This window comes from Trachinotus anak, unplaced genomic scaffold (assembly GCF_046630095.1).
Source record: "Trachinotus anak isolate AG129_WGS33_773 ecotype Australia unplaced genomic scaffold, CSIRO_AGI_Tana_v1 ptg000018l, whole genome shotgun sequence".
NCBI lineage: Eukaryota > Metazoa > Chordata > Actinopteri > Carangiformes > Carangidae > Trachinotus > Trachinotus anak.
The window spans coordinates 20281872-20295554 of NW_027273869.1; the positions used below are offsets into that span (position 1 = coordinate 20281872).

The 13683-nt window shown below is 42.6% G+C and overlaps 1 protein-coding gene across 3 annotated transcripts; it reads left to right on the forward strand.

The window, feature by feature from the left end:
* The first annotated feature begins 167 nt into the window (after positions 1-167).
* On the forward strand, positions 168-11543 carry tbk1 (TANK-binding kinase 1). 3 transcript variants are annotated; one of them, XM_071501591.1, is made up of 22 exons: positions 168-302; positions 1601-1707; positions 3395-3535; positions 3627-3756; positions 3928-4109; positions 4779-4939; positions 5021-5131; positions 5450-5629; positions 5828-6024; positions 6335-6393; positions 6601-6692; positions 7049-7150; positions 7224-7302; positions 7796-7917; positions 8054-8130; positions 8321-8360; positions 8456-8557; positions 8720-8816; positions 9408-9508; positions 9612-9683; positions 10133-10175; positions 11314-11543. In XM_071501591.1, the coding sequence occupies exons 2-21, from the start codon at positions 1621-1623 to the stop codon at positions 10170-10172; spliced, it is 2172 nt and encodes a 723-aa protein (XP_071357692.1). In that variant the 5' UTR covers positions 168-302; positions 1601-1620; the 3' UTR covers positions 10173-10175; positions 11314-11543. The 3 variants fall into 3 exon arrangements, with proteins under 3 accessions (XP_071357692.1, XP_071357690.1, XP_071357691.1); XM_071501589.1 differs by having other exon boundaries at positions 10133-11543; XM_071501590.1 differs by lacking the exon at positions 168-302 and adding an exon at positions 458-749 and having other exon boundaries at positions 10133-11543.
* Positions 11544-13683: the final 2140 nt, after the last annotated feature.

Below are 13683 nucleotides of genomic sequence, written 5' to 3' on the forward strand. Positions count from 1 at the left end.
ACGGACACAGATCACTGTTCTCCGCGGCGCAGTTTCAGACATTAGCCGCTGAAACTGCAGAAAATAAGCGTTCAAACCTGTCGGAGGCATAGACTGTATATAAAAGGATAAATAGGTCGCAGGTCAGTTTTACTAAACTCTCTTTAATGACTGCGCACATTTCTTAATCTGCTCTAAGTATTACGGTAGCACAACTTCACATTCTGTCCACGCCCCTTTGGTTAACTCTTGCGCTGATTGGTCCGCGTCTGTCACATGACGAGGGAACAGCGGAAGAGGGGGACTCGGCCGCAGAAAGAAGGGTGAGGAAATAAACAAAATAAGTAGGATTAATTTTAAACGACAAAAACCGTAAAGACGCGTTATTCGCGGTCACCGCCGCACAGCTCGACATGTTAGCACACGGAACCGGAAACCCAGCGCAGTGTGAGCGGTTAGCTTGTTAGCTCGAGGCGGGTTTAGATGATCGTGTTTCCATGTCCGGCGACAGAAAGTGAAAATACACCTGAGAGCAGGTCCCGCACAGAAACGCACGGTTTTCCACAGAAACCCGTGCGTCAGGCCGTGATTTCACCGGTGACTGCACCGTGTGTGTGTAAACTCGTCAGCTAACGTTGGCGGTTCTGCTGTTCGGCCGCGGGTTTGAGCCGCGGTGAGGTTTACTCGGGTTCAGTGTCAAATGTCAGCAGGTTCCGCTCCAGTAAAACCAGAACCAGAATGATAATGTGTCGCGTCTCCGCCTCGTCACGGTGAGTTTGATCTCAGGCCTGAAACGGGAATTTCCCACCGACACCCAGTGACGTCACGGCGTACCAACCGACCCCACCGAAATTAAGACTTTATTTTGACCTAAGCCCCGATCCGTATTCCTGCTGGTACTCCTCTGCTGTGTTGTTGCTATAACATGAATTCTAAAACCTTTCTGAGAGCAGCCTCTGATACCTGCTGGGTCTCACCTGGACTCTCAGGTCCGCAGCTCTGAGCTGTGTGATTCCTCTCAGCAGGCTGTTGTCTCAGTGTCAGGCCCTTAGCTCTAATCTACATTTACAACAGAGCAGCCAGACACACACTCAGAACAGATCACTGAATTTCATATTCAAAGATCAATTAGATTAATTCATTATTAGGATATTTAAATCTATTTTACTTAATTGGTTACACAAATAACCTTAGTTTCAAGCTCTTTAACTGGGTAGTAACGAAACTCTGGAAATGCTGTTTAAGAATCTGGTGGAAATAATCTATAAATCTGACTGTTAGGAATAAACTGAAAGCTTAAGTTAAGTTTCTCTTCCAACAGAACACTGGTTTCAATCTTAGTCTGAACCTGATCTAAGCATTTTTTTAAATCAGTGTTAAATCAACAACTTAACCTAAATAAAATAAATAAAATACAGCTAAAGATGCAAAATTCTGATTTTCAGGAAATATTCAGTCAAAGTTTCAGTAAAGGCGACTTCAGAATGTGAGCAGATGTTTGATGCCAACTTCTGATTCTCCAGAAAATGACAGAGGTTTAATATCAGCCCTCTTGTCTGCTGGTTTATTGATTGAATCGATCAGGTCCCGGCGTATTGATCAGCTGTTTCTGTGTTTTCAGGATCACTTGCAGCCGTCAGGATGCAGAGCACCACCAACTACCTGTGGCTCATCTCAGACCTGCTGGGTCAGGGAGCGACAGCCAACGTTTACCGTGGACGACACAAGGTACGAGCCGACACCAGACTCCCCCATCAGGGGTCAGGGGTCAGGGGTCAAAGCCAATCAGTGGGCAGAATTGTTTATGGAAAATCTTAACATCAAGCTGATGAAGCATCATGAAGCCAAAACTAAAATATTCCTCTCCAGGTATTTTATCTATAGAACATTTCTCACCTGAGAATTTATAGGAAATTTACTCAATATAACAACATTTTAATACGAGCCGGATGTGAAATGACCCACACCGGGATAGAAGAGTTTATATATATCACTCTGCTCTAACTGGAGCTGTACCTGGGTGAGCAGCAGTTGTCATGGTTACCTGGAACAATAACATGGTGCCTGTGTCAGAGTGAAAACACAGGTGAAAAGACTGAACTCTTCAGAATAACTGTTCACTCGGTGCTGGGATCTATGTCACCACAGTTTCAGCTGATCTGATTGGTTGGATGGAAATCACCCAGACACACCCACCAGGGTCATTTTAAATGACCCTGGTGGGTGTGTCTGTAACGTCGTCTGGGCTTCAGAGAATGTGAAGATTAGATAAGACTTTATTAATCCTAAAGGGAAATGAGTTTAACCCTAACCCTAACCCACAAGAAAATAAGATCAAAGAAAATAATAATAATAACAATAATAATAATAATAATAATAATAATAATAATAATGGGAATATAAACAGAGAAGGTGTATCAGTAGGTCGGGTTGTCCACAGCAGTGCGGTGTGTGTGTGTGCAGTGTTACGGTGCTCAGTGCAGGTTGTGTTGTGTGAGACCTCTGCAGAGCTGAGCAGCTGATTCTGTGACTCGGTGCCACCACCGGGTCACATGTTGACTTGTACAACACTGTGGTCAAATACCTGCAGGACTCATGACGCTCACATCAGCTGGACTCTGGGACCAGTCAGGCTGTAGCTGATGAATATTTTCAGTATTGATTTATCTGTATTTTCAAGTAAATCTGTGAAACATCAGGAAAAAAAAAAAAATCAGAAATGTTTAGTTTAGTTTGATATTTTTTCCCAGGCTGCAGAGTAAGAATGAAAACACTGTTCACATTTGTAGAAAGTGAAAAGCTTCTTGTGCAGAATGAATCAGTTTCTCTCAGATTTCATCTCACAGGTTTTCAGCTCAGGTTTCAGTTTGTTCTCCTCCTCAGATCCGTTTGTGTTTGTAGAGGATCCAGAAGGTTTCAGACCTTCAGGCTGTGAACTGTACGACTGGGGGTTTCCCAAAAACCTTTAAAGTCAGAGGATCAGTCTGAACCTGAGCCGAGACCTGACGTCTCATTTAACGAGGTCACCTCAGGTGGATGTAGCAGACCTGATCGGGACAGGGGGTTTACATGGGTGTGGCACGACTGTGCAGCTTTTACAGTTTATTTCTGCATCTTTGAAAAGTTTGACAGTGACAATAAAATGTCAGAGAAACTGAGGATTGATGAGAGTTTGAATCTGAACATTAACATTCACAGACTGAAACCAGCAGCTGGAGGAACAGACTCCCACCAGTTTAACTGTCATTTTATTTGTTTGATCGTCGCTCATTCAATATATATTGAAATATCTATTAGTAGTGAACATCAAACCTGATTTCCATCAGAACTGTGGAATAAACACTTATAAAAACACCTCCATGATCTGATGTGTAACTTATGTTTATGTAAGTGAGATGTTTGTGTGTCTCTGCAGAAAACGGGAGACCTGTACGCCGTCAAAGTCTTTAACAACCTGAGCTTTTTGAGGCCGCTCGACGTCCAGATGAGAGAGTTTGAGGTTCTGAAGAAACTGAACCACAAAAACATCGTCAAACTCTTCGCTGTGGAGGAGGAGGTCGGTGACCGTGTCATCATGCGCAGCAGGACACGAGGCTGTAGCTGTAAACATGTTTCTAACCTCCTCTTCCTCTTCCTCTTCCTCTCAGTCCAACACCCGCCACAAGGTCCTGGTGATGGAGTACTGTCCCTGTGGAAGTCTCTACACCGTCCTAGAGGAGTCGTCCAATGCGTACGGACTCCCAGAAGACGAGTTCCTCATAGTTCTTCATGATGTTGGTGAGGAGCAGGTTCAGGGATTCAGTTCACACTTCTGTTTCAATGAAACTGGACTCACCAGGATCTGGACCAGGATCAGGATCATGCTGATAAAAATGTCCATGCTTAAAGAAATGACCTATGAGTCACTGTTCTGTGATGTCCTCTGATTGGCTGCTGTGGCTCCTCCAGTGGCAGGTATGAACCACCTGAGGGAGTACGGCATCGTTCATCGGGACATCAAACCAGGAAACATCATGAGGGTGATCGGAGAGGACGGCTGCTCCGTCTACAAGCTGACGGACTTCGGAGCAGCCAGAGAGCTGGAGGACGACGAGCAGTTTGTGTCTCTGTATGGGACGGAGGAGTACCTGGTGAGGGACACGTCACGCTCATCATTAAGTTTGTTTTCTAATTAATGAGATTGACAGTCATACTCCTCATATTTCAGTTCAGGGCGGATGGTTGTGAAATGTGGTTCAGACTGTCGTGGTCCTCAGAGGACGGTGGTCCCCCGACGTTAGCATTTAGCTCAAAGCTCTGAGCACAGACTCAGATCTGAGTGGTGGTTGTTGTTGGAGCCTGTAGTTGTTTAATAGAAGAGGACCCAGACCAGAGCCCTGAGGAACTCCATTAGTCACTTCGTTTCATTTCAGTCAGAACAAAGTCCTTCAAACAGGATCCACAGCAGTTCAGGACGGAGCCAAAAGGTTTTCCAGCCCAAACTGTTAGTGTTGACTGTACATGAGTCATATGACTGAGCTACTGTGAACTGTTATTTAATGTAACTTAAAGATCCACTTCCTCACTCTGTGGTAACAGAACTTCCCCACATTTTAGAACTCTTCCTGAACTCATCACACCTGAACACAACACGCTGTTAAATAGTTCAGGTTATGAAAACCACACAGTGTTGTTACAGTGCAGCTCAAGATCTGTTCAGGTTACTCCAGTAAAGTTCAGTTTCCTTAATAACGTCTGAAATGATCCATGAATGACCCTCAGTAACCACAGTGACTCTTCTTCATGTGTTTCCTGTGCAGCACCCTGACATGTACGAGCGAGCCGTGCTGAGAAAAGACCACCAGAAGAAATACGGAGCCACAGTGGATCTGTGGAGCATCGGGGTCACGTTTTACCACGCCGCCACCGGCAGCCTCCCGTTCAGACCGTTCGAGGGGCCGCGCAGGAACAAAGAAGTCATGTGAGGATGGACCTGAACGTGAGCGTCTCTGAGGAGAAAACAAACTGACAGTGAACTAACAGAGGTGTTTGTTTGTCTCAGGTATAAAATCATCACAGAGAAACCGTCGGGGACGATCTCAGGTCATCAAAAGTGCGAGAATGGGAAGATCGAGTGGAGCACGGAGATGCCGGTGTCCTGCAGCCTGTCCAAGTAAAACCTCACACTGAACTCATGACGTCGTCTCTGATGTGTGGAAGCTGCAGCACATTTATTTATGATGGTTGACAAAATGTTCGGATGCTGTTATTTTTATGTTTGTGTTTTGTTTGTGCTTTTCTAAGAGTCATTCATAAAATTCTCACTCATGTTACAAAATGTTGTATTCAAGCTAAACCAACCCTAACCTAATCTAACCTAACCTAACCTAACTTAACCTACCCTAACCTACCCTAACCTAAGCTAAGCTAACCGACCCTGATGGTCTAATCTACCTGAACCCAGACCATCTCCTCTGCTATGATGTCTCAGGGGTCTTCAGAGCCTCCTGACTCCGGTCCTCGCCAACATCCTGGAGGCCGACCAGGAGAAATGTTGGGGCTTTGACCAGTTCTTCGCCGAGACCAATGACATCCTGCACAGGACGGTGGTCTACGTCTTCAGCCTGCAGCAGGCCACGCTGCACCACGTCTACATCCACGAGTACAACACGTAAGAAAATGTTCATGTATTGCAGATGACGGTGATCAGTACAAGTGAACTGCTTCATATTCTCACCCTGAAATGATCTCTTACATAATAAATGTTTGCATGATGCACTGGAGCCAGCAGGTTTCATTAATCCTGGTCTGAGGAAGACTGTGAGCAGTTCTTCATCCTCTGAGTCTTCTGTTCTCCACGCGTCCACAGGGCGGCGCTGTTCCAGGAGCTGCTGTCCCGCAGGACCAGCATCCCGCTGCACAACCAGGAGCTGCTGTACGAGGGCCGCCGCCTCGTCCTGGACCCCAACCGCCAGGCCAAGACCTTCCCCAAGACGTCAAGGGACAATCCCATCATGCTCGTCAGCCGCGAGTCCGTCGCCACCGTCGGGCTCATCTTTGAAGACCGTACGTAGTGAGACACTGCCACCTTCAGGGCGGCGGCAGAGCGATGACACCTCCTGACTGTTCAAAATAAAAGTCTTGAATCTAATTAAATATAAAATGTAGAGATACTGTATGAACACGATTTACACTTCACTTCCTCGTATGCCTTTACTTTTATTAATGTCACATTTATACGTAATATATTAGATATATATACTTTTTCTTCAAAGGTTAGACTGATAACAGGCGGTGTCGCAGTTTCTTTGTTTGATTTTCTTCTTTGTGTCATTTTGAACATTATATTTAACTCCGAGTGTGTTTGTCCTCACAGCCAGTCCTCCTAAAGTTCAGCCTCGCTACGACCTCGACCTGGACGCCAGCTACGCTAAGGTACGCTTTATCAAATAATTATAGAAATGAAGACTAGGTCATAAGGCATCAGCACGTGGTCACTCGTCACTCAGGTTCATCAGAAAACTTTTAGGGCACTGAGTTTAATCTTAACTACAGTGACCATTTAATGCTAGCAGCTGATTGGCTGGAAGATGTCAGGGTGTGTTCAGCTGCAGACAAACTGACCTTCCTGTTACTGTTCAGACTTTTGCAGGCGACGTCGGACATTTATGGAAAACCTCCGAGTCTCTGCTGGTTTATCAGGAGCTGGTGCGGAAAGGAGTCCGGGGTTTGATGTAAGTTCACTTCAGGTCGTCTATGTGGATGAGGGACATGAAACCACCTGGAACAGAGACAGAGATCTCTCTGACTGACAGGTGTAATGATGAAGCAGCAGCAGTTGTCAGGACTCAGCCTCTGAGCAGATCTGGTTAGATGTGGCTCACTTCCTTTTTGCTGCCATCTTCATTTACATACATGAAGTGGAGCAGAATATCAGAGACACACAGTTTCTCCTGTCCTCACCACTTTTCTCTGAGCTGAGGGAAAAAACCCTGATGTAAAGAATAAACCTGTTTCTAGAAATGAGTTCTCTCTCTGATGTGGAGGATTTACTGCCGTTGATGGTGAACACATGATGTCTTTATTCCAGAGAGCTGATGAAGGAGGACTACAGTGAGATCCAGCACAAGAAGTCCGAGGTTTTCCATCTGTGTAACTACTGCACACAGATCCTGGAGAAAACTGAACAGCTGTGAGTGACTCCCACTAATGTCACCTGACGGCCACCGTTCACCACATACCGTTAACCCCCCTGTGTGTTACAGGTTCGAGGTGTTGATGCAGGCCAACATGCTGTCCACGGAGTACGACGAGATCTCAGACATGCACAAGAAAGTTCTCAGAGTGAGTCCTCCACATGTTGACGTGTTTATGTGTTGGTGGTTGGAAGCTTCATTGTATGAGAGGGAAGTTTATCATGGAGGGAAATATCACAGGTTGTTAATCAGCTGTGTGCAGCGAGAGTTCCCGAACACGGAGGATATTTATGGTTTATTTATACAGTAAATTCTACATGACATTCTGAGTCAGAATCACCAACCGATGCTGACGACTTCCTCAGTGATCGTTTACATTCCCAACGACGTAGTTGGTTTGTTGTTATATCACAACACCCTAAACACCAGTTGCTAAGATGTTACCAGGTGGTGACTGAAGCAGTGTGACTGCTGAGGGTTCAAACTGGTTCTTCAGGTATTCGTGAGGTGGTTTACTCAGCATTAATACATGATTGCTAAGGTGTTTGATGTGGTTGCTAAGGCATCAGTGTGTGGTTGCTAAGGCATCAGTGTGTGGAGGCTCAGGTGTGGCTCTGACCCGCGGTCGTATGTTCCTGCAGATCTCCAGCTCTTTGGAACCAATTGAACGAACAACACAAGACATCAAGAGCAAGTTTCTCCCTGGAGGCCTGTTGACTGACAGCTGGACACAGCAAGTGGGAACACACCCCAAGGACAGGAAGTAAGACTGTGTGTGTGTGTGTGTGTGTGTGTGTGTGTGTGTGTGTGTGTGTGTGTGTGTGTGTGTGTGTGTGTACAGTAAAGCTGCTGACGCTGTGTGTAATAAATCAGTGTGTGACGGGAGCTTGTCTCTGCAGTGTGGAGAAGATCAAAGTGCTGCTGGACGCCATCACAGCGATTTACCAGCAGTTCAAGAAGGACAAAGCGGAGAGACGTGAGTGTTTGAGCACAAACACAGAGACACAACAGCTCAGTGATTCACCAGCTGCTCATTAATGATTAAACCAGTGTATCCAACATTACAGCTGCTCTGCTGCTTCACCACATTCTCTTCATATTTCATCCACATATTTCTTTGCTCTGTTTCCCTCCTGACGTCTGCACCGGCCTCCCTCTGTGTGAAGGTCTGCCCTACAACGAGGAACAGATCCATAAGTTTGATAAGTAAGTGACTGATCGGCAGATTTCACTAACTCTGTTTTTCTGCACCTCTTCTCTGGACTCTTATTCTGAAACCCTGTGTGTTGTGTCTCTGGCAGACAGAAGTTGGTGCTTCACGCCAGTAAAGCCCGGTCCCTGTTCACGGAGGAGTGCGCCATGAAGTATCGTCTGTTCATCTCCAAGAGCGAGGAGTGGATGAGGTAAACGCTGACGATGACTTTATCATTCTGACCTTCATCTCCTCTCGTCTCTCAGTCTGAGCTGTGTTGTTGACGGGGAGGTGAGCTCGCCTCGCTCTCGTAACCCTCTCTGTTGCTAGGCAACAGTGTGAACAGTGAAACGTGTGTTTGTGTTGTTCTCAGGAAGGTTCATCACGTGAGGAAGCAGCTGCTCAGCCTGTCCAGTCAGCTGATCAGCATCGAGAAGGAGGTCACCATGCTGATGGAGCGAGCCATCAAGGTAAACGCTCAGGTAGAGGGCGGGAAAAGACGTCAGGTGAGGCGGGGCTCCAGCCCGAGCGCCAATCTGTGTCGCTCAGTAAAAACTCAACTGTTGTGTGTTTGTTGTCTTCACCACTGTAACAGAAATAATTCAAACTGCACAAACTCGAGCTCCTGACGTCAGCAGAGCTGGAATAAATACTCACTGTTCAAGTAGTAATACTACAGAATACAGACAAAGTACTGCAGCACAGCTGCCGAATATTTCACTGTCAAAAGCTAAATCATCAAAAGTAAAAGTGAAACTGATCCAATCAGTGACATCCATCATATGTAGAGTCTGAAAGTAACCAGGAACTGCAGCTGTCAGATAAACGTAGTACCTTAATACAAATACTCATGTAAAGTACAAATACCTCAAACTTGTACTTAGTTGCTGTTTTCAGATCAACCTGCAGGTGGTGCTGCACCTGATTCACCTGATAGACTCAGGCTTCTGTACCTCAACAGATAATTTACTGTGTGTGTGTGTGTGTGTGTGTGTGTGTGTGTGTGTGTGTGTGTGTGTGTGTGTGTGTGTGTGTGTGTGTGTGTGTGTGTGTGTGTCCAGCTGCAGGAACATCTGCCTCAGAAGGTTCTTCCTCTGGTGTCCAGTGGGATGAAGCCTCAGGCCTACCTGAGTCAGAACACACTGGTGGAGATGACGCTTGGGTAAGTGTTTGGTCTGCTCTTAATCATCATCATCATCATCATCATCATCATCATCATCATCATCATCATCACTGACACTGACTGACGCCATGTTGTTCCTCAGGATGAAGAAGCTGAAGGAGGAGATGGAGGGCGTGGTCAAAGAGCTGGCAGAGAATAACCACTTCTTAGAGAGGTCAGGGGTCATTTTCAGTCTCATCTGCAGTAGAGCTACAAGTAGCCTAGCTTAGCATAATAACTGTTAACTCATCAAACATGTACAAGCCCTGTACTGGACTGACTGGAATATCACTAAGGGTCCTCTGAAGGGTCAAATCTGAAAGACCTCAAACCTCTGAATTAGAATTTTTCAGTTCATGGCCAAACTTGGTAAATGTCACAGGACTGAACCTGAATTTGGGTTTAATCAATAAACAAGAGATTCTACTGTATCAAGTTTTAATGGACTTTGTGTTTTAAGGGAAAATTATCCTTTTAATATTCATTAATTCCATCTTTATTGATGATTAAGTGAAAGATAAGTTAGTGATGAGTTGATGCTGACACTGTTCAATAAACCTGTAAATCATCTCATTCGGACGTTACAGAACTTTAACTTTAACCTGTGACGTTTCTCTGCTTCAGATTCGGGACGTTGACGCTGGATGGAGGCTTGAGAGGATGAGAAGTTTGTACATGAACTGTGTCTTTACTTTGTACATAATGTGAGCCTGTAAGATTTTTGTACGAGTGGGGCCTCCTGATACCGTCGGTGTGATCTGCCAGCGAACGCACCGTGACTCTGCACTGCATTAGAAACAGCTTCGCTCAGCTCGACCGTCTGGATCAGACATACAAGATATTTTAGCTGATGATCGGTGAAGGAGCGCAGAGCTGTGAGCTCTCTGTGAAACAAAAATCACTTGACCCTGAATTCATCCTGAATTCATCCTGAAAAGGCCTCAGTTTAAATCAGGTGTTTGGTAGTTACGTCTTCCTTACTTGGTCCTTTAAATTACAAAGACTTCAGGGTTAACAGAGTTAAAAGTTATTTCACAGATTGACCAAGATCTGGACTAATTTTATGAAGATATTTATATACTTGAACATATTCAGTGTTTAATGGGTTTTTAGGGATTAAAAACTTAAAATGTACAAAACTATTCAAATGCACCTTAATTAGTTCCTTCATTTTTCTGTTAAGGTACAAATTCAGGTTTTTCCAACATTTTGGTTTATACTAATAGATTATTGTAATAAGGGTTTTTTCATTAACATATTAGTCCATTAATGTATCAGTAAATCAGAGTAAACATAGAAAATGCCTGGATACTGAATAAAAACCCTAATTTGCATCTGAATATATTTAAGCACTCCAACATAAACCTTAATAACTCATCACTAATGAAATCAAATGTTTATAATTCTTTTGTAAGTTAAAGGGGAAAAATCTACTTAATATACTCATTAAATAGATGTTAAGGGGTTTAGTTTTAAGGATGAAAGGACAAATTAGGGGATGTGTAACTACCAAACACCCTGACTTTACAGTGTTTGTTTTCAGGAGTAAAATGATTTTTTAAAAAAAACTTAATATATTACTAACCATTAATTATCCCATTAAAGTCTCATTAGAATTAATAACATCTCTAATAATGGTTAAACTGATGGAACCTGAGGGTAAATCTGAGGGACTAGGTTGAAAAATGCTGATGCTCTATTAGATGTTGTATGATGTATTTATTGTTCTTTTAAGGCCAATCAATAATCATCAGTTTTTTTTCCTCTATCTTATCTCTGTCTTGTCATGTATTTTCTCTGGACAGTAAGTTGCCGGTCATCATTAGACACATGTAAAAAATACCCCCCCCCCCCCCCCCCGGCCACCGCCGCCGCCATCATCATGGTTAAAGGACAAAAAGGATCCTAATGAATCCGTCATCTACTCATCATCTTTCACTCTTAAGATGTTAAAGTTTTGTTTTGTTAATGTTTTGTTTTGTCAATAATCAGCATTCAAATGCTCAGAAAAACTGTAAATAAATAAATAAACATGTGACTGTCTGGTCTCAGTTACTGCTTGTTTTTCTAATTCCCCCTTAAAGCAGCCTGATGCCGGAGGTTTCACCTCGACTGAGACGACAACCTTGTTGTTGTTGTTGTTGTTGTTGTTATTGTTGTTTGTGGTTGTTGTTTGTGGTTGTTGTTGTTGTCGTCGTTGTTGTTTGTGGTTGGTTGGTTGGTGGTGGTTGTTGTTATTGTTGTTTGTGGTTGGTTGTTGTTGTTTGTGGTTGTTATTTGTGGTTGGTTGGTTGTTATTGTTATTGTTGTTTGTGGTTGGTTGGTGGTGGTTGGTTGTTGTTGTTTGTGGTTGGGTGGTGGTGGTTGCTGTTATTGTTGTTTGTGGTTGGTTGGTTGGTTGTTGTTGTTGTAGTTGTTATTGTTGTTTGTGGTTGGTTGTTGTTGTTTGTGGTTGGTTGATTGGTGTCTTGCTTCATAATATTTAGAAAATAAGTCAGAATTTTGATCGACAGTAGTTTCACCTTTACCTTGTAACGGTTGTGAGCTGGAGTTTGAAGGTTTGTGCGTTGGGGGCCTTTAGTGATTTTGATTTGATTTGATAATCTCTGATTTTTTTAGGTTGACAGGTAACTATCATTGTAAAAAAAAAAAAAATCTTTAAATAAATATAACTTTTGAATTACTAAAATAACATTATGATGGCAACTTAAAATTTTTGATGAAGTTAAGATTTTCTCTAAATAATGTCTCAGTACCTCATTGATTTAGTCATTCAGACCAATCTTCTGGTCTCAGTTACAATCGTATGATAGTATCTCATCATATTGATTTTCATAGGTATTTTTATTTTTATTATAATCATGTGAATGTGACGCTTTACTTGGCAGAAATGGGCTTCCATACATGTATGGTTTTATTATGGATTATAGTTATTACACGAGTGAAACTGACAGTGGACGAAACCTTTTTATCTCCACACACAGACTCAGGCTCAGTTTGAGCCGTTTTAAAAATCAAATCTTTTTTATTACACTTTTTAAAAATCCCCTTCTCCTTTTTAACATGATTTGTTGTCTTAACTCCCTCTCTCCCTCTTTCTCCTCCTCCCTCCCATCAGCACCATTGTTGGTTGCCCATAGCAACAGGCCTGTTGGAAAATCACTGTCTCCTCTGCACTGTGGTTACCATGACAACATGCTGCGACAGCAACCCCCGTCAGCATCAGACCAATAATTGTAGATGGACAGCATCATTTCCTTTTATAGAGCAGACATGTTGCAGAGAGAAGACCATCGTCACAGTGTGAAGGTCGACGGACAACAGGCTGCCGAACGATTGATTATTGATTCATTAATCCAGCTGATCTGTACAGCTGCAGCACACAAACACAATCCTAATGTAATAATAACAAATATAATAATACATTTTATTTGTGGAGAAATGTTATAGATGGTAGAAAACTAAACTAGGACATAAAAATATAGTAGAGAACAGTAGAGAACAGTAGAGTAGAACATAAAACCAAACATTAAACAGTCTGTAAACACACCAGCTCCTCCTGCAGAACCAACAACTCCATCTTTTCTCTTCACCACTTGTGGGATAAATTGAGACAATAGTAGAATAATTATAAATGAGAGAGAGAAGATGGTCAAATTAATGAAAGTCTGTGGAAATTATATTAAAAAGCCACAAACTGTCTTTAGTATCAACATGAAGCATCACAGCAGCCACTTTCATTTAGTCTCAAAACTTAAAAATACATTTTTTTTTACAAATTCTTTTTTTAAATAGATAATTTAAATAATGTTTAACATTTGAATGAAGTTATACCGAATAAAATTAACTATTAAAATTAGTCTATTTTGTATTTTCTTTAATTGAAACATGGCTGATCTTTTATTTTATTATAAATTATGATTTTAATTGTGTAATTCAACATTAAGAATAAGGTCTGTGTTCGGCTGCTCTCTCATTTTTACTCTTTAATTATACAATAAGAAGAAGAGTGTTTGCACCATTTTTCCCAAACTTAAGTTTTATTTTGTATTTGCAGTGTAATTTATTTCATTTAAGAACCAGTCAAGGTTGGATCACAGGTTTATTGTCTTTTAATTATCAATCGATTTAAAATGTAAAAAAAAAAAATTGCATAAAAAAAAACTGAAGAGAAA